General features: G+C 43.1%; 1 protein-coding gene across 1 annotated transcript in view; it reads right to left on the minus strand.

The window, feature by feature from the left end:
* The window catches only part of fstl4 (follistatin-like 4), a gene marked incomplete at both ends in the record, with an annotated part of 172,000 nt that overhangs the window by 16,866 nt on the left and 128,352 nt on the right, over positions 1 to 26,782 (minus strand). The window contains 5 exons of the mRNA XM_079172264.1: positions 653 to 679; positions 1,245 to 1,379; positions 5,214 to 5,375; positions 7,914 to 8,034; positions 12,295 to 12,461. Of these exons, the coding sequence (XP_079028390.1) occupies positions 653 to 679; positions 1,245 to 1,379; positions 5,214 to 5,375; positions 7,914 to 8,034; positions 12,295 to 12,461 (612 nt within the window). The remainder of the gene's footprint in view (positions 1 to 652; positions 680 to 1,244; positions 1,380 to 5,213; positions 5,376 to 7,913; positions 8,035 to 12,294; positions 12,462 to 26,782) is intronic.

Here is a 26,782-nt window from a genome sequence, read left to right on the forward strand (position 1 = left end):
TATTTTTGCTGCGAGATTTACATAGGGACACCGGAGAAATTCAAAAATATATATATTCATGCGATCCATGTGTGAATTACAGAGACAAGCTCAGACACAACACACACACATTGTGTTAATGAAGGAGCTCACAGCGCTCACACCGTACTCTAAACCACACGGTTTGCTTTTGGCTTAAAGCTGTTGTGTGATGTATACAAAGCAGATTGTGTTTGTATTGCACTCTAAACCGCAGTGAGGTTTCCAGTGCGGTAGCACAACTGTTCCTGATGATGTGGTAATAGCCTATATATATTTATATATATATGTATAGTACAAAGACAGGATGGATACTGCTGACAACCACAAGGTTGTTGTTCTTGTGGTCACCACACTGGGTAAATGCTTCCTCCCCAGGTGATCTATGAGAGCGAGCGCTCGCAAAGCAACAGGATGAAACACCGTGGGCACGCACGGAGGAAAGATATTCTTGAAGTAAAGTTTTTGCTGGAGAGAAAACACCTTTGTGATCCTTTTGGATAGCACGGCAAACATCTTGGAAAGTGTATAGGTATCAAAGCTGCAGGCCCTGAAGAGCCACAAAAACATGCCCACCCATATCTTCTACTCTTAACGAGAGCACAAGAGCCTTTTGAGGACTGTAATGTATTACCTTCTTCTCTCCACAGAATGTTTGCAACTGCAGATTCAGCCATCGAGGAATAGAAAGGGGAAGAAAAGAGAGGAGGACATGAAATCACCTTGTGGGGAAAAAAAGAGACAATTCCTCCAAGAAACAGAGGAGGAGACTTCTCTCGGACAAATCATATCTGACAAGCTACAAAATGCTCCTCGCTGCTTTTGACGGGATCATATTTCTTCCTAAATCGAGAGATCACTCAGAAGTCATCGATGATTCTGTTTAACTTCATCTGGCCCCCATAAGCTCTTTCTAGCTGGCGATGGTTAACTTGGGACTCGTCACAGTGATGCAATCCACTGAAAGACCAAATATCAAAGACACATCAAATATGTGATTTGAGTGCCTGTCCCCCGCTATGAATTATGGGATAAAATGAGAAACTAGTGCTGCGTGACTCCCCACATCTGTTAGGTTGGGATATTGTCACGCTGATATTGTGTAGTTACTAAAAGAGGCTTATATCTTTGTGTAATTTTCGCTTTCTGGCATTCTCTTTGACAGAGATAATGTTCTTTATTTTGTAACTTTCCACAGTAAAAGTTGAAATCTGACAATGACTCACGTGTCTTCTTGGCCGAGTCTTCGACAAACAGAGAGGAGATATCCTCGTCCACGCCCACCTCGTTCTTGGCGATGCATGTGTAGGCGCCGGTGTCCTCGTACCGGACGCTGCCAATTAAGAGCTCGCTTCCGTTTGCTACAAGAAGCGAGGAAAGAAAAAGGAAAAGAAAGCACGCGTTACTGTGACAGTATGTTGTTGCTGCATTATTTCAAATCCTTATCGGGTACATTTCTTTTGGAGATAATGTAGTGAGTGAGATTAATTATCAACCGTAGATGCACAACAAATATCTGGGCGAGACTTACTGGAAATTATGCTTTTTTTTCACATGAAATGTAAAAAAATAATTCAGGATTTAGAGTTGTAGCTTTTATTTTTCATGTTTAGTTAAAAAAGGGAAATTTTGCCAATTTTCAATCAGTTTTGGGTGATATGTGCACCACTGCACTGAGTGGTTGTGTTTTTGTCACGCAGTGACAGAAACACACTAACCGATGGAGGCAGCAGCTTCCATGTTATGTGAGGTAACATGACTGTTGTTGTCAGTGGAGTGTTGTAGCTTTAAAGGGAGCATAGATGAAAATAACAAATTCAGATCCTCGACAGGAAAAGGCTGTCTGACAGCAAGGCAAAGCTGGTAAAATATTCTCATTACAGCGTGCACTGAAACTGAGGATTGATGAAGAAATGAACGCGGCGCAAATTTGGCTTAATCATGTGTCAAAAAGTATCAACATCTCACAAAAAAAAAGTGAGAAACCTGAAATATTTTACTTCAACAAGACGATTTACGCTTTGCATTTCTTACATACGACTACAAAAACCTCTTTGACTTCCAGTTGAAGTCTAGTTTCACACTTTATTTTCCACGCTGTAGAAAGCTGCATTGTTTGCAAGATGCAGCTGTGAGTGAGGTTAGCTGGAGGCGAAAGGTGGCGTTGGCTACGTTGAGGTCATGGCGGGAGGCTGTAGCATCGAGCTCTGTGATGTACAGCTGCACTCTGATCTTCCCTGTACTGCACGGAGCACTACATTGAACACAAAGCACTTTACAGCAATGATGTTGTGACAGGCTGTGTTGGGTAAGAACATAAAAGAAAGCTTCAGTTTTCCTCTCTTTCTGTCTCTTGAAGTATTTATAGCATCACCTCTCACCGCTCTTAGTCTCTCCATCCTGTTGGATTTCTTCTTTTCTACTTTTAACTAAAAGCTCACAAACTGAGTGCTCGTCTTCCTGCAGGAACAATATTTACGGTAATAAAGCTTACGCTTGCAAATGTTTTTTCTCTTTTTTGGCGTTGAAAGTGATCACTGCCCTCTAATTTATGCCGACTGGGTTGTAAAATAACAAGACGTTACAGAAGTTGACGCAAAGCTTTTCACATTAGTGAAATGTCTTTTGGGTTCTGATAGTAATTCTCTTTTATCAGAAGTGAAATGTGAAATGCTTTGAAGTGAAAAGTGCCTTGAAGCAGGCCTTCATAGAATGAGACACCGCTTTAATTAGTTCTAATTCATAATTATGATTACGATGATCAATTGTTATTGAAAACCACTGAATCAACCATTCATTAAATTAGCCTTTTTATCCTTTTTTTGGAAGCTTGTAGCAGTTCCTGAGGACGGGGAATTTGAATTGGAGTGAGGTCGTCTTTACTGGCTTATTACTGAAAAGTGTGCCCGGCACACAGGAGTCAATGGGGGTATAATACATATATTTCTTATTAAATAAGGATCAAGACTATTTGTATGGGAAAAAGGGCCAAACCCACAGTTAACTTACTCTTGAACTACTATCTGACACTATTGGAATCTGCCTCAGAAATCCTGTATTGGTTGGTCTCTGCATTATGGTGTGCGACTGCGTATTTGACTCTGTGCTATTGTGCGCCCAACTTCTTTGTGTGGGCAAAGACTGCTCACCGTACCCCGGCCCGTAGTTTGTCCTTAATTCTACTTGACGTATTGTAAATTGCCTTCATGAAGCTTGAGATGGTTTCCTCTTTGGCTTCGGGACGGGCATCTGATTATCTCTGGGAACTATCAGAACATTCTTCGAAGACCGGCTGCAGCGAACTGCATCCTGTTTTGGGTGCCCAGTTCTGGCTGCATGCCGAAGGACCTCTTGGGGTTTGTGGTAACACCTTTTATTGTCTGTTTTATGCTGCCACTGACACGCTGACTCCTCATTCTCTACTCCTAACTGGCCCCCGGCCGGTAGGGGCAGCTATTGATAACACAGCTGATCGTCGCCCCCTCGGCCGCTACTCTGCACCCACACAGTGGAGAGAAAACAGTTTCCTCGCTTTTAGTGTTTAGGGTGGTGGATCTGGCTAACAGCTAACAGCTAACGGCGCTACCAGTACACACACTGCTGAGTACGTTGCCGCCACTCAGTCGCTGCTACGCGGGCAGACAGCTTGGTGAGTTCAGTTTTGTCTTTGGCAAGATTGTATGAAGTGTCTTGTATGATGACTTTAAGACAATTTTCTGCATACATCGCCTCTTGTTTTAAAAGTGCATTTTAAACCGTCTTACAGCACATTAGTGTCCAGACGGGAGCTTTGATAATTGTGGGTTGTATTCATTGAATCACACGATACAGCAGTGGTCGTTGCAGACACACCTGGCGGACATCTGCACTCTACTGAGTGCACCTTCCTAGTTTAAAATGTAACGACCCATCCCTACTTCACAATTACTAATTAACCAGTGAAGGCATTGAACTCAACGTTTTCACTTAACAGCCACAACTGCAGCTCGCAGCGATCCGTTGAACTCGACTAACGAGAGGTGTGATTATAGTGGTTATTAAATGTGTGGCGCCTTCGTCCCACAATGCACGTGGGTCAGAAAAATGATTTATAACGTCACACATCAAGGCATCCCCGTAGCTGTGTTAAGAACGTTTCAGGCCGAGTGTCGTTTAGCTGGTTTCAGCACCGCGGACAGCTCCAGAACACGGCTTCATTCACTCTGCAAACTCTCTTTACTGTTCAACCGCGGCTCACAATCAATACTCCTCACTGTCGACTGTCAGCGTGTGATTCAGATTTCACAGAAGCCAAATGTGAGGAAAGAGGCAGCACTTTTTTTTCAGCGTCTTTATTGCACTGCTGACACTATATGTGATGTGTGGAGATGAAAGCGCAAATCACACCTCGTCTGTGCTTCGGATCCTTTTGAATCATGGCTCGATAAAAATGGTAATACAAACTACTTAATCTACAATTTCCACTGTAATCCTTTCACTTAACTAAATGTTGTTAATGTAAACACCGCAAATAATGACTCTCAGTAGAACTCCTGCCCCTTGCCACTGCCCACATCTGAAACCGTAGCCCGGCCCCGGCAGTGTTTATGTGCTGGTGAACCTTGCAGAACCTCCCATGTTTGAGTGTCTGAGGGTTGATAACAGGCTATTACCACAGGTAATGACCCACACACAGCCAATAAACTCTCCCTTAATGAGAACTAGGCCATAAAAAGAAAAGTCATGCTCCACTCTGCTCCTCTCTTATATTGTGAGTGTGACTTCTAGCCTGGATGAGTAGTTGCCATCTCCTCACAAACAGTATATTTCCTTTTATTTTCACTCTCTTAATCTCCCTTTTCATTCACTTCTAAAGTATGTTTTGTCAAGGGAACAAAACAAAGACAGTTGAAGAAGGTCACCGCGATCTTGCTTTTCATCATCTTGGTATGGAATGCAAATGAATGAAAAGCACAACAACATATTACCGCTGGCTTTTTAATAAAAAAGGAGTTAGCGCCACAGAACACCAGCTCGATTTTCAAGCTCCAATGTGCACCGTCTAAGTTGATAAAGATATCTGCAGGGTTGGCGTACTGCAGTGCTGTTGGTTCGTAATCCAGAAAACACTGCACCAACGGCGTGCGACATACAGAATGTGCTAAAACGTATGATGTGCTGACAGCACTTCCCAAAAATAATCAAAACCTCCTCACCTATGAGAGAGAGCTGTTTGGAGGATCTGGGCAGCAGGTCCATGCCATTCTTCAGCCAGAGGAGTTTGGGGTTCGGGATGCCGTCGGCGTGGCAGTGGAGGCTGGCAGACACGCCGGGCTCCTGGGCCTGCGTCTCTGGATAGACCAGGATCACTGGAGGGACTGGACGCACAAACACAAAACAACCAACAACACAAACAGAGAGAGAGAGAGAGAGAGAGAGAAGAGGGGCGAGTGAAAACCTAATTACACACTGTTTCATGGTAACTCCTGGGGGAATACAGCACAAACACCCACACACGCAGCGGGCATGGAGGAATTTGTCTCACCCCAGCATGAAATATATATTCTCACATAACAAGAATCCCAGAGCTCTGGGGCTGCTTTATTACGGCTGGAGTCCTGCATGAAATAGATGTTGGACGTATCTACCACTTAACCACCTCCTCCGGGGAGAAGACCGCAAAACCAACGTGGAGGAATCGAGGGGGGGGATGAAACATGAGGTAATAGTTTACAGGAACAGGTAAGATGTCGTTTTCTGGTTTTGATGAAGGGCACCTTTAAACACCGGGGCCGGCGCCAAAATCTTCGAAAAGTCCAAAATATGAAAACAAATGTGTGGATAACAACTTAGCTTTTCCTTCTTCCCCTCTCCCATTCATCACCTCAAGACGACAGATCAAGAACTTCTTTTTAAAATGCAAAAATGATTATGTCACCGTAGTAACTATCGTTTATCTGTATCGGCAGAAAAGAATCCATATGGTGCATATAACACCATAGAACAGAACCACACGCTAACAACAGAAGCATGTGTTTTTCCTTTTAATACAACACGATGATAACCGTCTACTTAGTTTAATGTGGCACTTGGCTTCCTTCCATTCCACCTGATCTCACCTCGTCCTATCTCGCATGGAGAACCTTGAATCCCACACAGACATTTAGTAATTGTCCTCTCCTCAGGACCCGAGACTGTCTCCATGACTCCCTTCCCATCACTCTCCCTCCTTAGTTCAAGGTCTAAAATGCAGCCTTATTTCTTTTTTTAATTAGCATCTCAGAACAAACAAACAACTTAATCATATTGTCACTCTTTAAAGAGATTTAATTGAATACATGTTTGTCCTCCTTTGCCACCGTGAGACAAAAGTACAAAGACTGGAAGCTGTATCTTTGATTTGTTATGTTCCAGGTAGGAGGGCTTTTAAAATTCTCCCTCACTGGATTTTACTTAGAGAGATGCATAGCAATAACCCTCAAGCAGAGGAGAGGACGGCCCTTATCCAGATGATTCATATGAGCAAGACAGTGTGCTTTGATAAGTTTAGCCTGCCCAAATCAGTGTGAGTGGAGTTTTCAGATGTCTTTTAGCTTAAGTAGCTTCTCTCCAACTACACAGAATCGAGTGAATGTGCTGCATGCACTCAGCCTCATGTATATGCAGCGATGTTGTTTTTCATGGCACATGATTCACTTTGATGCAATGCTTTGACAGCTGTGATCTGCGGCTATGAACAACACAGCTGTGTGGATACTTTCTGCTCGTTTTGACGAGCGACGTCTTCCACCGAAGCACAGCTTCATTACAGAGGAGCATCTACGGTACATATGGAGGAACTGTAGAACGCTAAAACAAGTGTTAACACAAAATAAATCTGCGACCATTTTGATAATGAGTGTCTTTTCTTCTTTTCTCCATTTATTCTGTGGTTTGTTCTTATCTCTCCCTGTTGTTGTAACTACTGTGTTAATTAAACAGCGCTGTATAAAGAATGTTGACTTACTTAAAGACAGCGTTGGGAATCTTTGTTATATCTGTTGAAATTGTCATTACATCCCAAAAGCAATCAATACATTTAAATGCCTGGCCCCCCCCCAAAAAAAAATCCGGCATACAATAATAAGCCCGCCCAATCATTTCATTGGGCCCGGATTGAGTTGAATTGTGAGTACTAACAATAGCCGTGTTCGGTGTTTACGTTCTTAACGATCATTTGGGGGGCGTGGCTTCAGAGGGACGGTCTGTCAGTGTTGCCAACTTGGAGACGTTTTTACTAGATTTAGCAACGTTTGGAGCTAGTGCTGCTAGCTGCTTTGTTTTTTAAATAGTTGTCAACTCTGGGCTGGGTTTTTCCGATGGATGATTTAAAAAGATTTGGCGTACTCTTTGTGTACGCTAGAACACGTAGGTAGGAAACAAACACACATAGGATTGATGGTGAGTATATGTTCTGTCATGGCTAAATGGTTAAAATGTCTGGCTTTTGTGGTTTTTTAGTGGCAGTGATACAGACGCACAATTGGCCAAATCTACTGAACAAACACACGTGAAGCCTATGCACCAAATTACTGTGTCTTGTATGGATTTATATGTAACAAGAATCAATCACAGCAACTGTGTTGTTTGCTGTTGTTTGTGTTTTGTACAGCATACGGATGGGACACAATAGGGGCCCTTCTAAAGAGGCGGTGGGAGTATGCCTGATTAAAAAGCTTGGGAACCACATATGACAACGTTGCACTCAATAAATCTATGGTATGCTTTTGTTTCCAGACATTTCAATCAGCATAATGTTGGCTTACTGGCCTTGGAGACAGACACAGGCGTTGAGAGTAAGTAGGTAAACATCTCCTCACAGATAAAACTAAAGCATTTTGTCCACCACTGCAAGTAAGAAACGAGCCACTACTGACCATTCACCTGCAGCACATGTGTCTGATAGAGGTCCTCGTAGCCGTAGGCATGGCAACTGTAGTTCCCCATGTGGATGGTTGTCACCTTGGTGATGTACAGGGAGCCATCGTCTCCAAAGTCCTGAAATACGGGAAAAGAGACGGAAAGAAGGAAATTAAGTAAAGAAAGAAGAGGCGGGGAGCAAGAACACGTGGTGGAGGGGAGGGAAGAGCGGTGCACGGAAGAGCCACGGGGAGGGAGGGAGAAATGAAGGTAGAGTGATAGAATACTTAAGGATGCTTGGGAAAAAAAACAGCAAGAGGAGGCGCACAACAGCAGGGAGTGATGGGAGGAGACAAGAGAGAAAAAAGAGTGATGTGAAAGGGAAGAGAGACCATGAATCAATGGTTTCCCTGTTGAGCCGAAGCAGGCGTTGGGGAATTTGATCCTCCTCTCTCTCCCCTCATCGCGCTGCCTCAGCCTGATAAATGGCAAGGGTTAAAAATATAAAGCCCATTAGGTTGATGAATGGAGCTGGTTGTTGTTGGTGCAGCATGCGGCAGTCACCGGGGGGGTTCCAGCCACAGCTTAGGGCGGATTAAGGCATTAAATAGTTCGCCGTCCCACCAAGTGGCAGAGCAGATGTCCCGATGCAGCTCCGTCGTGACACGGAAACCGCGAACGGCCGCTTTCGTTCTGAGGGGCTAGAAGTTAATGTGACCCGACAGAAGGTCGCTCTGTGACGGGGAAATGTGGAACGACCTTTTTTTTGCGTAAAATGGACGGGGGGGATTTAGGGCAGCCTTTAAAAGTTCCGAATTTACAATTAAGCTGAGGGATACAACTACACCAGTGAGGGCAATTAAAAGTGAATTGGGCCATTTGGGCTAAAAAGTATGAGTTTAATATAACTGGCAGGTTATGCAGAATATGCTTTAGTTTAAAAAAAGCTTGTCTCTTAGTTGAGGTTCCTGTGAGAAAAGGGGAATTCAGCAGGGCCGGCTACTGAACGGAGATTATTCGTATCATCAATCGAGGTGCCCCCGATTCTAACTTCACATTGCGAGTTGAATCTTCAGACTTTTTGTGAGCTAACTAACTTCAAACCAACGCGGTGCCTCTGTTATTACCCTTACCCTAACAGCGGTCGGGGTCGGCTTCATGGAGAAAATCAAATCATCACAATGTTTTTGACCAAATAGGTCAAATATCGATATTGCAAACGATATTGTTTGGTTAACTATTGGTGCTTTCACAGAATATATTTAAATATATGTTCATGAATAATCACCAGTAAAGTGGTCATAATGACTAAGTGGGTAAATAAAGGATCTAAAATAAAACTCAAATTAGTTCAGAAAATGACATCACTTTACTGTGACGCAGCCCTTCAAACCTGGAAAAGACGACAGTTATGCTATAAATCATGTGGTCGGGTAGCACATCCACGCTTTTCAAACCTTTCATCTTCTTCATGCTCATCGGATTTTTGATCGAGGACTCCGTGGTAAATCCAATTGATAAAGCGCAATATTAATATTGTAATAATAACAATAATACTCATAACAGATTCATTATTTGATATGATTGTGCATTTGACTGTAGTGTTACTGGCCAGAGGCCACTGATAATATAGTTTTATCTCATAATTCTGAACAGGCATGTTGATTAAGAACCAAATTGGGAATTTTGGACAATTTCTATTTGGGGACATCGCTAATATCAAAAAGGCAAATATGAAGATCGATAGATGAAATTGCCCAAATTTGAATAGTATATAGAAGAGTGAATGCAAATGGGAGATTTTGGTTTGCTGCACAGCTCCTCATAACATAATGTTGTTGCTTTTTCATTTTGACTGATGAAAATGTGCTGAAGGTCTCAGAGGAAAACTCATGAGAGAAAATGACAGGCTTTTCCTTTCATCCAGGTTAAATGATATGCTTTTAAAATGTAAAACGAGCAGTGGAAGAATGATACGTGATTGTGGCTTCATTCAAATAAATGAAATTAAAGTCATTCATTGACATTTTGGATTTCAGTTTCAGCACTTAATCAACGTCTCTTTTGACCTATTCTCAAATAATCATTATTGCCTTTTCATGATAGGAATAATGCCGACGCAATAAACATCAGACTGCAAGTTAACAGCCACGTTCACTTTGTGTTTACCAAGTGGCACCAATGTACACGCAAATAAAAGTAGCTGTGCAGTAATTGATTTTTTTAATGAAAGAAATAAACATAATAACATTTTGTAAAAAAAAAAAATCAATAGCACTCTTTAGATTAACTCTTTGGCTGATGGACGGCAGCAGCTACAGCGTCTGTCTGTAGTGCAGCCTGAGTCCTTTTGCTCTCAAGCAACCACACACGGAGGAACAGGTCCGAACCCTTCAACACACACACAGTGCTTTGACTTCTTTTGAACGCAGCTCTTACTCAGAATGAGAGTAAAACAGAAAGGCGATGAAAAACAATACGCTGGAGAGGAAGGTGGGCAGACAGAGATGGACGGAGAGCAAAGACCAGAAAGAGACTACGAGAGAGCAGACAAATGAGACTGATTGTAGTGGAGGCTCAGCTCTCAGCTTTAAGGGTTACTGTATATGCCAGAAACCACAAAGATTTCCATCACTGTCGAAGGAAGCTTGTGAAAACAAGCCTGTTTCCGCTCAACACAGTAGAGGAAGATGGTGGACTGAAGGGACTTTGACAGGAGAGCTGGATCCCGTCCCTCCTTCCACGCTGACGCCACTTTGATCTGCATTGTTTAAAGTCGACTTGTAGAAAATGTTGGCTGCAAAATAAAATTAAAACAACTTTTCGGCCTTATTTTGCAGATTTCTTTGTCCAACAGATAAGGTTTCATAGATTTTTCACAGCAGTAGAGTGCAATGTAAGGTTTAATGAAAAGCTGTCAAATATGCTTTTGAAGGAATTATGTATAATTTTTGCTGACTGGTCAACGTCCCTGTTAAATTACCTACATATAGATAAATCATTCATGTGCTATTGATCCTGTGTGTCATATTAGCTTTTATAATATATGCTTAAGAAAAAATTATGAATGCACTTTATACGTATATGGCATTTGCATTAACATCTTTCTTGAATTAAACTTTTAAGCATCCATATGAATGGGAAACGAAGCACCCACAAGGATATTGGACTTTTACGGTAATTTATTTGACTGTCTACATTCTTATTAGGTAATGTCTTATTTATCTTTTATTTAGACAGGAATTAAACTATATTACAAAATCTTGTGTATCAGAGAAAGTTATAATTGGCTAAATTGACCAACTAGACACAACGACTTGATATATACTTTAATCATCCAGGCGGTAACCTTGGGCTCTGAAAAGTCAATGCTGAAGTGCCTTAAACCTGCATTCTCTCTAATGACCACCAGGGGGCGACTCCTCTGGTTGTATAGAAGTCTATGAGAAAATGACTCTACTTCTCTCTTGATTTATTACCTCAGTAAACATTGTAAACATGAGTTTATGGTCTCAATCTCTAGTTTCAAGTCTTCTTCAATACAGCATGATGTTCATTTAGTAAATGATGGTCCATTTAGAGTCAAACAGACCATAAAGCAGGGGATGCTTTAGGGCGGGGCTACATGGTGATTGACAGGTTGCTACCACGGCGTTGCCTGGTCTGGAAGTTGTCTGTGTATGTCTTACAAATTTCACCTTTTCACAGTGTGTTTTCAGCATTCAGTTTTATTGAGCTCCACCCTCCCTTGACCTTTTTTGGGTTTCAAGAAACCAAGATGGCGACGGCCAAAATGCTGAACTCAAGGCTATTATATGACAGTACCAATGAGTGACGTCACGACTACGTCCGCTTCTTATATACAGTCTACGGATTCATCTTTGATTTGTCTGAAACAGAAAGTCAAGCCCAGTCGGGGCTCCTCTCGTCCTCTTCCACTCGGATCACTTTGCTCTGTGGAAACTCATTATGCACAGTCAAGGAGCTGAGGGACCTCAGGTAACATCGCCTTTCCTCAAGTCTCCACCTTTACACTTGACATTGTTTATCGACTCATCATCACAGCGGACCAAACAGGGCCGCTCATTAACATGCAATTAGCGAATTGTGATCCGGTGGCGGGGAAAGCGAGGCCAGCGCCGCGCTGTCACCTGGGCAGACGTGTCTTAACAGGAGCCGTACAGTTCATTAAGCAATGAGCGAGCTACAATTCTACGGTGTCATGAAGAGAGCTGGGGAGTAAAGCTTCTCCTGTAGTCTGATGCCCCATCCCACAAAGATCAGCGTGGACCCGTGTGGACGTCCACGGGGACCAAGATCACCCCGTCACCCCACCGTCACCAACAGCGGTAAAGTACAGTATCAACCATGGTGAAGAAAACAACCACATGCACTCACGTTGATATCCTCCAGGTCCAAGAAGTTTAGTATGATGCCGTTCCTCTTCCAGATGATTGGCGGACGCAGCGTCCCCTGGATAGCACAGGTAAGGACGGCACTAAGGCCCACTGTGACTGTGGAGACGCTGATCAACTGGTCCTCCGCCAGGCTCAGCTGGACTACCTCTGTTAGAGCGAGAGCATGAAGGGACATGATTTGAGTTGGAGAGAGAGAGAATGGACGGCAGAGAGGCAAATAACGGATGATAGTAAGAAGACAAGAAGAATGAAAAGATGGAGAAAGAAGGGGAGGAAAAAGGAAGCAGAGAAAAATCACAAATCAGAACGAGTGTGCTGATGTAGTGGAACGGTGGCCAAGCTGCGAGCATCCATCTCATTATTAGTGGACCAGGGAGGATAAACAGCTGTCCAGGAGTGAAGGATATTCAGCATGAAAAAGGACCACGTGTCAGAGGACACACAGCTAGCCAAATATCATTCCTCTCATTAGGGGAAATTTATGTTCATTGAAATGGCCATCCAATTCAATTCACCTTTACGGCAAATTAAGAATTATTCTTCAATGGTTCCCCTTGGCGCCATAAACAGCGACTGTCGCCAAGCTGTGTGGCCAAGCACGAAATCTACAGTCACAGTTACAGCCTGCAAACTTTCTCATCTACGGAACATTTTTCTTATTGTCAGACTAAAATTACATTGTGCTCAATGATTAAACTAGACATAAAATAGTGTTTTTGCAGCAAATTGTGCTACGCTATATATACAGTATGAGCACTTTATTCTCACTATTATATCTATCCTAAAACCTTGAATTGCGTAACAATACCACCACGTTCTTTTTCCTATTTTTCTTTTCATTTTCTCTGCTAATGAAAAACACGACAGAATATGCTTAAAATCATTCTTGTTTTTGTTGTATTTTAAAAAAAAGAAATCTAAATCGTATACAGTTGGGAGAGGAGTATAAACATGTCAACAGTGAGATATAGTGTGAATGTGGAGCTCAGGCACGCCAGCACTGACATGATATACGTCAGTGTGTGTGTGACCTTGGGTCAATATTGGCCGGGGACAGGATATACTTGGCTCAATAAATGGAGAGACACAGACGCCTGATAGAACTCTAAACGGAGCCATCAACACTGAGCACATCTAAAGAGCGCCTTTACTTGATGGATACTTCAGCATTAACTGCCCTTGTTGCATGACTTTTCAGTAATTCAAAGGTACACCATTAAGGATCTAATTAAAGCAAGAACAAACTAGAATTACTGTCTCGTGGTTTTATGCCTCCGCATCCTGTCCACTTCGTTTATCCTAAAAGGTTGTTTTTTAATGGTCATAATTAGCATATGAATCATTGAGTTATGGCCAAAAACGTGTTTTTGCAAGGTCCACCAATTTGAATCCGTTCATCTCGGAGTCTAGATCGACGTTTATGTCAAATGTGAAAAGATTCCCTCCAATGGTTCCTGAGATATCACGTTCACAACGATGGACCGGACGGATGAAAGTACGAATGGACGAACGGACTGGCAAACACGACAGTCGCCTTTGTAGAGGCATAAAAATAGAGAGAGCGAATCAAGGGTATTTAAATCCGTCATTAATTTTTTTAAATGAACATCCACCGGTAATAAAAACGCTGCGATTTACAAAGTGAATGCTAATCCATTCAGCGCAAACAAACGAGTAACGCAGACAAATGAAGCTCTAGCGGAAGTTCAGACAGGAAGACTGCTGCTTATGTCCCATCCGTCTGCCAATCACTCCTCACGCATGCTCGCTCATTATTTCCTTGCTGCCGTTGCTCAGGGCTGTTGATCATATCAGCTGTCTAGATCAGCTGGTCTCTTTCCAACAGCACAACGACACAATCACATCGTTAGCCTTTCATCTTGCTGCCGTCTTCTCTTAAACATGATCGTCTCTCTACCTTCTGTTCATGCTGCTGTTACGCAACCCTCCCCCCCTCCCCATCTCCGCCCAATCTTCATCAGATTCATCAGCTTCATCAACTCATCGTTCTATCGGCCTCATCAGCCACCACCAGTGTGTGGACTCCACGAGGGGATTTATCTTGCTGCTGCTCCATTACAAATCTCCCTGTAGAGTCAAAGCGCCAAAGACTCCGAAGACAATATCATCGACATATCATTTGTTTCACAATAAACAATCATCTTTTCTTTATTTGACTTGTCTCTCCTGATTGAAATTAAGTTCGGTGAGCAATTCCCTGAGAAACCTGAATACGAGCAACACGGGAAAAAACAAACTTCATAAACCACGTCTGTTTGTGTCTAATCAATAATATTCCACTATTTAAGATCAACATAAATAATCTCATGTACGTACTGATCATTTAGAATAACTGAGCTGAATGATATGCATACCACATGTCCTGCCTTTTCAACTCAATCAGCTGATTTGGGCGTTCCTGCCATTCCAGCAAAACTAATCTTATTTTGCCACAAACTATATTAACCATCATCTTGTTACTGTCAGACTCAACAACCGTCCATCCACAGCAGGGGTTGTTTATTCCTTTCAGCTCCCATAATTAGCAAAGCAGTGCCGAGCATGGCATCTGTCCAACACGGAGCTGGTCTCAGATCACAGATGAAGTGGCAGAGTTGTTTCAGACTAAGCTACACTGACTCTGTTGATATATTTTTGATGTAGTTAACATGAAATGTTCCACCCACATGTCTGTGCTGAGGTACCCGACTCCTCTCTAGGCACCGCAACTCTATCAGATCTGACCTATAACGGAGCATAAACCTACACGAACAGACAGATCTAAACATAAACATCGTCCTTTAAGACTTGCAGTTGATGATTTAACAACAGTTATGAAGCCGGTATCACAACAAAGTTCCAGCTCAACACCCACATGGAACGATATTTCATCGTCTGAACGCACTTCGAGTATAGAAGCCGAACAGACTTTGAAATGTTTGTGGGGAACTTCCTGTCCAGATACAGACTTTGACAAACGCTGTTGTAACAGACCCCTGGCTATAGCTGTCCGTTTCCACATAGCTCTCCAGGTGATAGATATATCCGGGTTGACAGCTCGGTCTGTCTGTGATATTTCAGAAGGCCTTGGGTACGGTGCGCTGCCAGTTCCAACAAAGTTATGAATCAGCAGAGCAGTAATTTGGGAGGCAGAACAGGCTTTGAGTGCCATGTGGACGGATGAGGGATGAAGCGCATTGATCTGACATGGCTTGGAGGGGTGGTTCCAGGGTGGTACTGTGCGTTTCAACAAGACCGCATCTCACAATGAATACAGTGCATGGAAGTAAGACGTGTGGTTTGCTGTGTCTCGACTGTTGAAATGGACATCTAGTATGACTTGATTGCTTTAAAAAGGTATTAAAAGTAGGTAGACAGTAGACACAAACGTTGGCGGGCAATGAATGTCTCTTCAAAGTTCTGTCAGAGCAGAAGTATAAACTGTTATTAAAAGTCCTTGGCAGGTAAAAACCACTGGCTATGTGAAGGATGGGGCTGCTAAAACAAGAGAAAATAGGTTGCTATAAACCTCGTGAGTCATCTTGAGGCTTCTCTGCACCTTTATAGGGGTGACTCACATATATAGCTTCAGAGAGCACTGTGTTTATCTGATTTAGGAATGAATACCTTCATGACAGCCCCCCCCCCCCCATCACAGGGCTGGATCACTGCCGTCTACCTACCAAACCAAATAGGAAATGTTCCATCAATTCAAAATGGGCAGCTGTGTTTGAACATGTCCAGCAACAGCCTGCCAACCCTTCATATTTGGTCAGTCTAAACTTTCTGCTGATGTATTAGTGCGCTCACTTTTAAATGTCTGGCTGAAAGGCCACGAGAAAAAAAACCACATAAATAAACCACATCTACCTTCGTTAAAGATGGAACAGAAGTGAAATGAATCCTGACTCCATCCAAACTCAACCCACTGAGGTTACAGTTATGAGACCAAGAAAACCGCCTTTTTACATGATGAAAAATGGGCGTGTAAGCAAGAAAAAGGTGTTGATTGCACTTTCTTTAGGTCTATGACATTTTAAACGTCATTCAATTAAAAACAGCCATCTGTTTATTGCAGGTCGGCCTCTAGTGTTGATCTTCACAAAGGTTGAAGCTAATAAAGATAATGATTGTCACTATTCAACATACACCTTTTAAAAAAAGAGGCAACCTTGTTCAGCCCACTAGATCGGACGACAGAATCCCGTATCAGAGAACTACCCCGGGAGTAGTTGATCAGCTGATAGAGGGGTCTTGTGGGAAAACACAAACGGATGCCCGGGTTGTTGGCTCCTTCCTTAGTTCAAGTTAGCTCACTATCTGCGTAGAAATATTCTTAGAAAAACGTGCACGTGCAAAATTACCGTTGGATTCTTGACGCGTGCCACCGGCCAATGTTGTTCGTACGAATGTGCTCGTGTTAGTGAATCACAATCATTCTCAGCTGACAGGCTCATGCATACTAGTTGCAAACCCTACTAATTCTCCCTCCGAGGAAATATGTTTGCCTCGAGGTTGATCGTGGAGAAAGCGGCCAAGTGGTTGTGAAAGAGGGAAGCATATACCCTAAAGCTAAAAAGAGGTATTGTTTTCACAGGAATGATGATGATGATGAAAAATATTTAAACAAAAAGAAACTTGAGGCTGCGATGATGAATGTTGTGTTTGAGATACAGGCTGTGGCTCAGGTTTGATATTAAATATGATGGAAAAAGAAGGAAAGAAGTGGAGGAGGAGGAGGAAGGAGGAGGAGGAGGAGGAGGAGGACCGACTGATCTGTTTTAGAATCTTTCTCATTTATACAGTTTTTGAAGAATAAATGAGCCCAACTTTTAAAATGCATCAGCGTTGATTCTTGTCTCAACACGAACACGCCAAAGAGGAACAGCCCTACACAACATACTGATACAAATGATCATTGAATAAATAAAGAAGAGGGAATCTGACAAGCTTTTTGTCAGTTCAAACATCCTCCCATGTTCTGTGTCTTCCTCAGATGACCCAGACAAGTTGCATATCCAGGCAGCTCCTGCTCTGCCTTGCTGGCTGGCTGAGGTTGTCAAGGCATTATCTAGTTAATGATTCCTACAGTCCCCCCCCCCCCACACCCTTTCCCGAAATAGCTCCAATGTGCAAGTTAGTAATTGACTTTCAGGGGAATTCAGGAGCTCCACTGATCGATCAGCCCTGCTAACTGAGCTATGGACGGGCTGACAGGGCCAACGGTGAGGATTCAGCAGCTCTGAACAGTACAGTGAGTACAGAGAGGAAGAGCGATGGAGACGGGAGAAAGGAGAAAGGAGAGGGAGCAAAGAGAAATATAAAGAGAAAGATGTAAAGACTTTTATGAAATAAAAAGCAGGTTGAGTGAAACAGGTGCGAGGAGAAAGAAAAGACAGAAAAAAGGACGAGGATGAATGAATGAAAGCCGTGCCGAAAGACCGGCCGAGGCGACGCGGGGGCATAACAATGTGGGCGCGTGTGAGACGGAGAGAGGGACGAATTTGATGCAAAGCACGTAGCAGATCTCCCAGGGAATAACTAATGTGGCGAGCTTGAGACGGCAGCTGAGAGAGTTGTCCCTTTCCACTTTTATGAGACCAGCCCCTCGTGAGCTGGAGTAAGACATCAAGCCACAAAGCAGAGGAGCAGAACACCATGACGTGTTTTTTTTTAAAGCGTAGGACGGATAACATCCTGAGCAGAGAGGTAGTGGGGGGGCAGAGAGTGAGGAGGAAAGAAGGGAAAGAAAGACAGATGGAAAGGGTTGAACGTAAAGGAGTGGGAGGCGAGCAGTCATTTGGGGGCAGGAGGCAAGAAAACAAGCTGACAGGCATCCGTTAAGCATCAACAGGTTGGCTGATTTGTGGGTCAAACAATCAAGCATCCAGTACGCTTCATTGATGAACATTAAGAAAACAGAAAATCACTGAATCTCCCTCTAAAGGGACTTGGCAAGCTATAAGATAATAATATGATGCGTCGTAATCGGTGCAAAATTAAATCAAACACTATGAAAATAGTGTAATCTTAGTGTAATTCTGCTTCCTCATCAACGATTAACATCAAGATTCCTGGTAAATACTTTCTTCTCCAGTGGTTTAGTGGCCATGTTTTTGCAGAACAAAATAATTAGGTTTCAAACAATCCAGTGTAGTCCAACTTAAACACGTCTCAGCAGTTCTATGCTTAGTGTACAGAATGAATGGCTGCTGAGGATCGCTGCCTCTGCAGAGGCAGGTGGATGTAATATGTTGTTTGTGTGCTGCTTGTCAGAGTGACAGGTTGAGAGAGACACTTACAACATTTACATTTTAATCAGTACTTTAGTGTCTGCCTGAAGTTAATGCATGTGTGTTTAACTTTCAGACAGCTGCATTACTAAATATGGCCCAAAGCAATAGACCCTCCAGCTGTAGACATCTCTTCATAAACCAGTACCAGAGGATAAAACAGCACTTTGCATGTCAGGACACATCCCGTCCCGAGCTTTCCTAAGATAACCCTCTCTCTCTTTTGACTGATTTATGTGTTGCGCTCTCTCGTGACACCACCATTACTGTGATGGCAGCTTGGCACACTGAAGTCAGTTTGACTGACGGTGAAAACACATGTTTGGATTGATCATGAACTGCAGTCACCGCCTCGGACAGAATCATCGAGGAGGAGGAAGTTGTTCAGTATGAAATTGCTTGTGGAGAAACATGCTCATTTTAAAATGACCAGAATTGACAGAATATGGTTGTTAAATGAACTGAAATAATCCTGCGGGTTCAAATTGTAACACGAAAAACGCGACCTGTCAAACAAAAAGTAGCCCCGCCCTAAAGCATCCCCTGCTTTATGGTCTGTTTGACTCTAAATGGACCATCATGTACTAAATGAACATCATGCTGTATTGAAGAAGACTTGGAACTAGAGATTGAGACCATAAACTCATGTTTACAATGTTTACTGAGGTAATAAATCAAGAGAGAAGTAGAGTCATTTTCTCATAGACTTCTATACAACCAGAGGAGTCGCCCCCTGGTGGACATTAGAGAGAATGCAGCTTTAACACATGAAGCTTTGGCTTCATTTTTTTTAGATCTGTAGGTTAAAGCCTGCATACACCCTACATTATAAAAACAGAGTGCTCTCTCTCTCTCTCTCTCTCTCTCTCTCTCTCTCTCTCTCTCAACAACTACATCCGCCCCCCCTTCATGTGATGTATGCAAATACATGCATGGCACATTCGCGAATATTCATATTTGACCCTCATGAAAAAAATATCCTCATTGGGTTTTGTTCGGTAAATTAAGATTCAGGCATTAATCATGAAGCTCATGGCTGAGTGGAAAGCAGCCACAGTGAATGGGCTTTGGTAGCCAGCCTCCACACTTCCTTCATGTTTCTGCAAAAGCTGCCAAACTACTTAGCAAACGGAGACTTGTAGGATTCAGAGTAACTCCATGCCGTCGACGCGCTTGCACTTGGGCTAACCCTCGACTGAAGGCATGTTTTAACAGGCAACAAAATCAATTTTTCTCATTGTTGCTACGCAACCACAAAAAAAAAGTCATGACAACAGGCAATCTTAGACCACCAAGCAATGCAGCACAATAGATGGCCGACTGCGTGTCAGGCTGCGGTTAAACACAGGTTCCTCATCAGAGTGCACCTCCACTCACAGGGACACATGCTGGCATCAGGAAACTTGAAACTAGCTGAAGGCTCAGGGAGTTGATGAGAGGGTTGGTTCCAAAGGCAGATTTTGGGGGTTTGGAGGGTAGCTACCTCAATACAAACAGCAAAACTAAATCTTTCTATCTGAATCCTAAGACGCTCACGTTACACCTTGTTTTATTTCTAACGCAGCTGATTCACACTGAGATTGTAATCTCCCTTTGAAGCGCCACAACACGACTACATGTGATCGTGTCCTCTCTGACTCTGCCTGGTTTGTACGGTATACGCGTAGGGCGACAGGACCCCCTGCCGAGAGCCCATGGTGAGCACAAATGATCTCGGTGTGTCCCTGTGCATTCGGTACGAGGGCTGCTCTCTGCAGGTGGGCGCTGCAGCTATTAGAAAATACATCATCTGTGTTTCAAACACACCGACACGCTGACTTATTGTCATGTTGTATATTGTAGTGGGCGTGCACATGCATTTTTTTTCTCAGTCGATCAGTAACTCTGCACTCCCGCAGCGTTTAATTCTCTGCACACACTGTATATCACCCCACATATTGTGCATACATACTGCTTATTTACTGTCTCTCATACGCACTCTTATCTATTATGTACACACAAGCACTAATTCTCTCTGTCTCTCACACACACACACACAGAGGCGAACTTGAGCTCTCTCTTTGAGAGTGCTGGGGTGGTGATTATTCACGGGAGGGAGATGGGGATGAGCAATCAGCGGCCAGCTCATTAATCACACTGGATGCAGACCCTTAATCTCCTCCACAGGTACAGAGGAATCCTCTGCTGCCGCTTCTCGCTGCTTCTCTAACTTCACTCTGCCTCCGTCTCTTTTCCTCCCACCGTATCAATTTTCCTTTCTGATGTTTTGTTGCATCCTAGGCTATTTCTCTCCGTCTTTGTCCTTCTCAGAGTCTCTCAGCCTCTAGTTATTATTATTTATTTTTTTTATCTCTGTGACTCTCTGACTGCCTGTCAGTCTTCCTTTCCTTCTCAGCCTTTTTTTCCCTTCTCCCCAGTCTTAATCTGCCTCTCTCTCTCTTTTCCCTGTCGTGCTACTTAAAGTGCCTCCTTGCCTGGCCGTCTCTCTTGCCGGCAAAGCCGCGGTGAATGCTTCTCCTCTAGCAGGGCCTCCATAACTAGGCGGCACGCAAGCCTTGTTAGGCTCACAAAGAAGAAGAAAAAACCACAGAGCGAGCCAATTGGAAGAAGTGTATCGTAGGAGTGCGTGCAGGAAGAAGTATTTTAAAACAACGTGTTCCATGCTGTATTAATAAGGCAGCAGCAGACGTTTGACAGGCGATCTGGCTCTGCTCACTCTCGCTCTGAGGCTGCACACAAAAACAAGGTTGAGAATATGCTTCACTTCGCAAACCGGGGATATCGGGGCCGATCAAGGCATTATTTGATCTGATCGGTATTGGATACATTGAGCTATTGAGTCTGATCCGATCCTTCTTTTTCCAGTGAAGACTGTACAAAACATTACTTCACCCATAGGGTTTCTTAAGAGCCAAAATGAAGCTCAAGGTGGGCGGCTCCCGCCGTCGCCATCTTGGCAGTGACGGCGCAGCCTAAAAATCTCAAAATGGGCAAAGAGGTGGAGCCTGGATGGACGCGAGGTAGCGCCGAATGAAGCCCGGTTGCTGAAACACACCCAACTAGCTCGAAGCTGCTAAGCTAGCTAAGGCTGCCGAGCTACGTTGTCGCTAACCGGCTAACGTTAACCCTGTGGTTTTGTTGCTTCTGTTGTCAATTGAGAATGAGGTCGCACTTTTTGTTTGACTGTCCTACATACGAGGACATGAGGGGCGTACTCTTTAGTAAAATGACTTCCATTTATGTTGATTTCTTTTGGCTGGATGACGATGAAAAAGTTGAGTTTTGTTTCATGAAAGGAACCTTTTTTTGTAGCAGATTTTATTTGCCAGACCTGTGAGAGAAGGCAGAATGTTTTGTTTAAGATCGAGCGGTGAAGTAACCTGTCATTTTGTCATTGAATGAAACTCAATGAAACTCAGTGTGTCCACTGCAGCTGTATCTTTGGGATCTTATAAACCCACGAGGGTTGAGCATGTTATGTGCATGACACGAAAATAAAGATATCTATCTATCTATCTATCTATCTATCTACTATCCTGTTGTTGGGGTTGTGCTAAGGTGCTAACACAAATAAAACAATACTAACATTAGAGTACATGACTTGTGATTCAATCAATCTATTATTTTCTAATAGAAGTAGTACAAGGGAACTCAATGACAATAGATCAATCTGATTGGGACTCCGTATCGTCAGATACTCAATATTAAAGAACTCAGATCTGATCAGGGGCAAAACAACTCTGGATCCTTATTGTGAAACCAATAAGGCTTTTGTGTTGGTTAGAAGTCGATAAGAACCACTTGTGCTGTTCTGCCACTGAATTAAAACACTTCATGCTGAGTGCATGATGATTTGATCAAATTGCCGTCTCTTGCTTTGAGAAAAACAACTTCTACCATTCCCCAGAACAGAACACAGTGCGACACGATGGACAGGTAAATTACACTCCTAGCTTCTGGAAAATCACAGGTTTAAAAAAAGCAAACAAAAATGTAAAAGCCGTCGCAAAACGCCTTAGAAAGAAAAAGAATCCTGCTGTTCTCTCCACTATGTGTTACTCAAGATATCTCCCGCAGTCGTCCTGGAACTGCTGGCTTCTCTGGCTTTTTTAAACGGAATAATTGTCTTCCCCCGAATTACTTAATGACCAATTTGGCAGGAACAGGCTGCTGAAAACAGAGCGTGTTTTCTGAGGAGGGTGTTGCTGCTAAGCGCCTGAGCTCACTGCAAGGTGACAGTGAATTTAACAGAGGACGAGGCTCAATAATGAACCGGCATCAGTTGGGTAATGACAGGGCAGAACACCCTTTACTGTGTCATTCCGTCCCTGAGGGCAGGAGAAACCTGTCGGGAAAATGAACAGATTAATTGTCCGTCTGGAGGGTTGGCACACATGTTTATCGTTAAGTGTTAGACCTCTAAACTCTGCAAATACTAACTTCTGTCTTTGCGACTATACATTCAGCATTATGTTGCTGCTCATAGCCGGGTCCTTCATTTGAAATGGACTCATTAATTAACCTTTTCTGCAAAGTCCCTTTAATGCCAAGCCTGTAAAGCAGCACATAATGAAAGGAAAGCTCAACCAATATTGGCTTCTCAGCATGTCACACAGCAAGAAATGTCTCCACAACATGTGGAATATTTCTTGTGATTTGACTCGTGAAGGTCAAAGATACTGCGGTCCTCTTGCATTGCATCGGCCGAGATGAAAGAGAGCTTTTCGTGTAATTCTTAGAAAGATACAGAACACATCTGTGTTCTTCCGACCTTGACACTTCATACGGTGTTACTGTAAAACAAATATATATCAGAATAAAACTAAATCAATCAGCTTTGACTTTCATTGTTAACTATATTAGTTTACGGTAACAAGCTTTAAAAGAATCGGAGGAATCAATCTGACATTGAGCTTTTGGGGAAAGGTGTTCCAAACTAACACATATCATTATTTCACATGGAGGTTATGAAGTCATCTGTATTAAACACTATGAATGAAGAGCACAGAGTTAAAATGTGTGTCTTGTATAACTTCAATGTCCGTTTCACGATCCATTTAAAAGTACACAGTCTGAAAAAAAAAAATGACAGATGAAGAAGAAGAGTCAAAACGGAGCATTGAGACGCAGCTTGGATAAAATGTTATCTTCACACCCTTTGGTTTGATTAAACTGACATTTTAAGTCTCAGAGGCCAAAAAAGTCAGCCTGCTCTGAGAGGCTTAATGGAAACAAGCTGACAGTGTGGAGCTAATCTCCCATCCTTCATTTGGCCGGATGAGATCCAATTCATTATAGCCGTACTCTCATCTGATGGCAGCATAAGATCTCTGACAATCTGGATAATCTTTCATCTTTATGGAAACAAAAGAAGCACCTCCCCCCCTCCCTCCTCCCTTCCTCCTTCCCTCCTCCCTTCCTCCCTCCCTCTCTCCCCAGCTATGCCTCCTACTGCATACGGCGGAGGCTTTTTCTGACAGCGTTTGCTAAGTGGTCTTTCTCATTTCAAAGCCCTCCCGGCCTTGGGGAGGAGGAGGGTAAGAGAGATTAGTGGCCTGCAGCAGAACTCTGCACTGCAGGAGCCACAGCTTGACCTGACCTCGGGGTCAACCTCGATAGCAACAGAATGCACAATGAGACGTCCTGAGAGCTGCATGTGTGTGTGTGTTTGGGTGGATGCATCCGCACAGGATTGTTTGTGTTTTAATGTAAACATCTCAACTAATGTGCAGGCAAAGAATACAAATCCGTGCAGACACGTGTACGAAACAACGATAGTCTGATTAGAGCTGCGGCACAGATGAATAGAATGGACGATCATTTTCGTTCACGTAGCTCTCATGAGGGCTGTTTATAACCGGGAACAACACTCCGGGGTCAGAGAGGTCAATGGACTCTTAGGTTCGGTTCAGAATGAGAGCGAAACACTAGATACTGTTTTGTGAATTTCATTTGTTACAGTACAATTTAAAAAGGTTATGCTTTTTTTCTTCACAGAGAAAGAGAGAGGTCAATGTTTGACGAGGCTGAATGTGAGACAGAAACAGAAGCTAATGAGACTACAACTGTAGAGACAAAGGAAACAGAGAGGCATTGTTTCTCTGCATTATTTCTCTTTTATGTGCTCACTGGAGCAAAGTTCTGTGTTCTGTTCGTACATCGACAGCATCAGAGTCCGAACTAACGAGTGCTGTTTTACAGCGTGACACATTAAAAACACGTATCTATCATCAGACTCCTGCACATATTCAGTGGTGAATCCAGTGGTTCTTAAAGAAGAGGCCTACACATGCTCATCCGGCTTTGGTACTGCAGCCAGGACACTGAATAAAAGTACAGAAGAATATAAGTGGAGGGATATTATTCACCGTTTGTGCTATCAGTTAAATGCATTTTAAGAAGTGGGTTGCATACACCTCAATTGCAGCTGAATTGCTTAAAAACACCTCTTAGGTTGCTACCGCTTCATAAAACACTCAGATGTGCTGCAGCTCCAGCACAACGTACACTCGCTACCTCGACTTCTCAGAGATCAGACAAGCAGCCACAGCACCACGGTGTCTCACATCCTGATACAACACCAGTGTAGAGGTGTGCTCAACTAAAAAGGAATCTGAATTACTGCATCACGGTTGTATGCCTCCACCAACCAGTCGTGTTGCAGTTTACTTCCATGTCTGTCAAAAAATGTCACCGCTTCTTCATTTGATCCGTTAGACATTTGTATGAACTTGTCATAATAAGCCATAACTTCCTGTTGTCTTTTCACACTCTCACGTTATCATTCGACCAGTGTTAAATATCTTCTCTCCTTTATTTTACATCTCGGTATAAAATGTGGGCTGATTAATTAGCAGAAAAGTGAACTAAGCAGGCATTGTTACATGGCACCATTAAAACAACTAACAGGGTTTCTAAAAAGCTGCTGATGAGTTGATGAAGTTGATTAATTGCTCCGTAATTTCCCCCGGAGTGCTCCGCTCTCCCTCCCCAATGTGCAATGAATTATGGGAGAATAAAGTTTGTCTACAATATGCATACACCACACTAGTACATTATTACGGATCCTCCAAGCATGACAAGGGTTTTGAAAATAATTACGAAAGTTTCAGGCTAAATTCCTGCACGCCTAATGATTAAACTGTATTCAGGCAGCACACATGCTGGAAGGTGGACTGTCGGCTGAAAGTGAGAAAGACTTGGATTTGATCCCCAGCTGGACTCTTTTAATACGGATTTGACCTCAAGTTACATGTGACCTGCGTGTTCACAGAAGATAGTAAATGCTAATGCTTGTCACACGCTGGCTGGCACACTAACAATGCAAGTGTGCCCAATTTTTTACCAAAAGGCATATTTTCTGTCCAACAACTCTGCAATGCTGCAAATGACATGATAGAAGCTCCGCCGAGGCTGATTCAGACCTTTTAGTGATCGTAGTCCATTATGAGACGTGAACGATGAGGCCGGACACGTCCGTGCGTTGGTATTCGCTCCGGCTCTTCTCTGTGGTGTTTGGCCATCGGCGCTTTCTGCCTGACTGTGTGGAAAAAAGTCGTGCAACCAAATGCCGCCAGCACAAAATGTGCTAAAGAAGCAGCTTAGACCTTCATCAGACAATAAACAATGCAACTAGAAAGATGCAGTAAGGCGTCACAAAACACAAGCGGTGATGGATGCAGGCAATAGTTTCAATTGTGCTTCCCCAAAACATTTAATGTCACCTCTACTCTGTCATCAGGTGTTCATAGGTTTGGTATTAATCAAAACCAACTCATCAAAATTCATGGGTTAAACATGAGTTTAATAATCGTTTGTTCCAGCTGCATGTTCATCTTTTGTCTGTTTGTGAGTCAGCTCAGTGTGTTCATGGCTCTGTGCCGACAGCATGATTTCTGATTTGGACACTAGTTTACAGGATGCCAGTGAGAGCTGAATTATTTTGGCCTGTTAATTATTAAATGTGTTCATATTTGAGTTAACTGTGGGACATTTGGGTAAATACAACCCTCAATTGTACTCTCGTGTCTCTTGGCGCACAAAAAATGTGCAAAGGCAAAAAAGCTGTAACAATTATCTGAAGAAGTCCACCGTCGTTAGATTTCACTCTCCTTTGCATCCGTCTCACCTCGCTGCAGTAGATGACGCTCTATTTATTGAGAGATTTATGTCCCT

This window comes from Pholis gunnellus (genome assembly GCF_910591455.1).
Source record: "Pholis gunnellus genome assembly, chromosome: 13".
In the NCBI taxonomy this organism is placed as follows: Eukaryota; Metazoa; Chordata; class Actinopteri; order Perciformes; family Pholidae; genus Pholis; species Pholis gunnellus.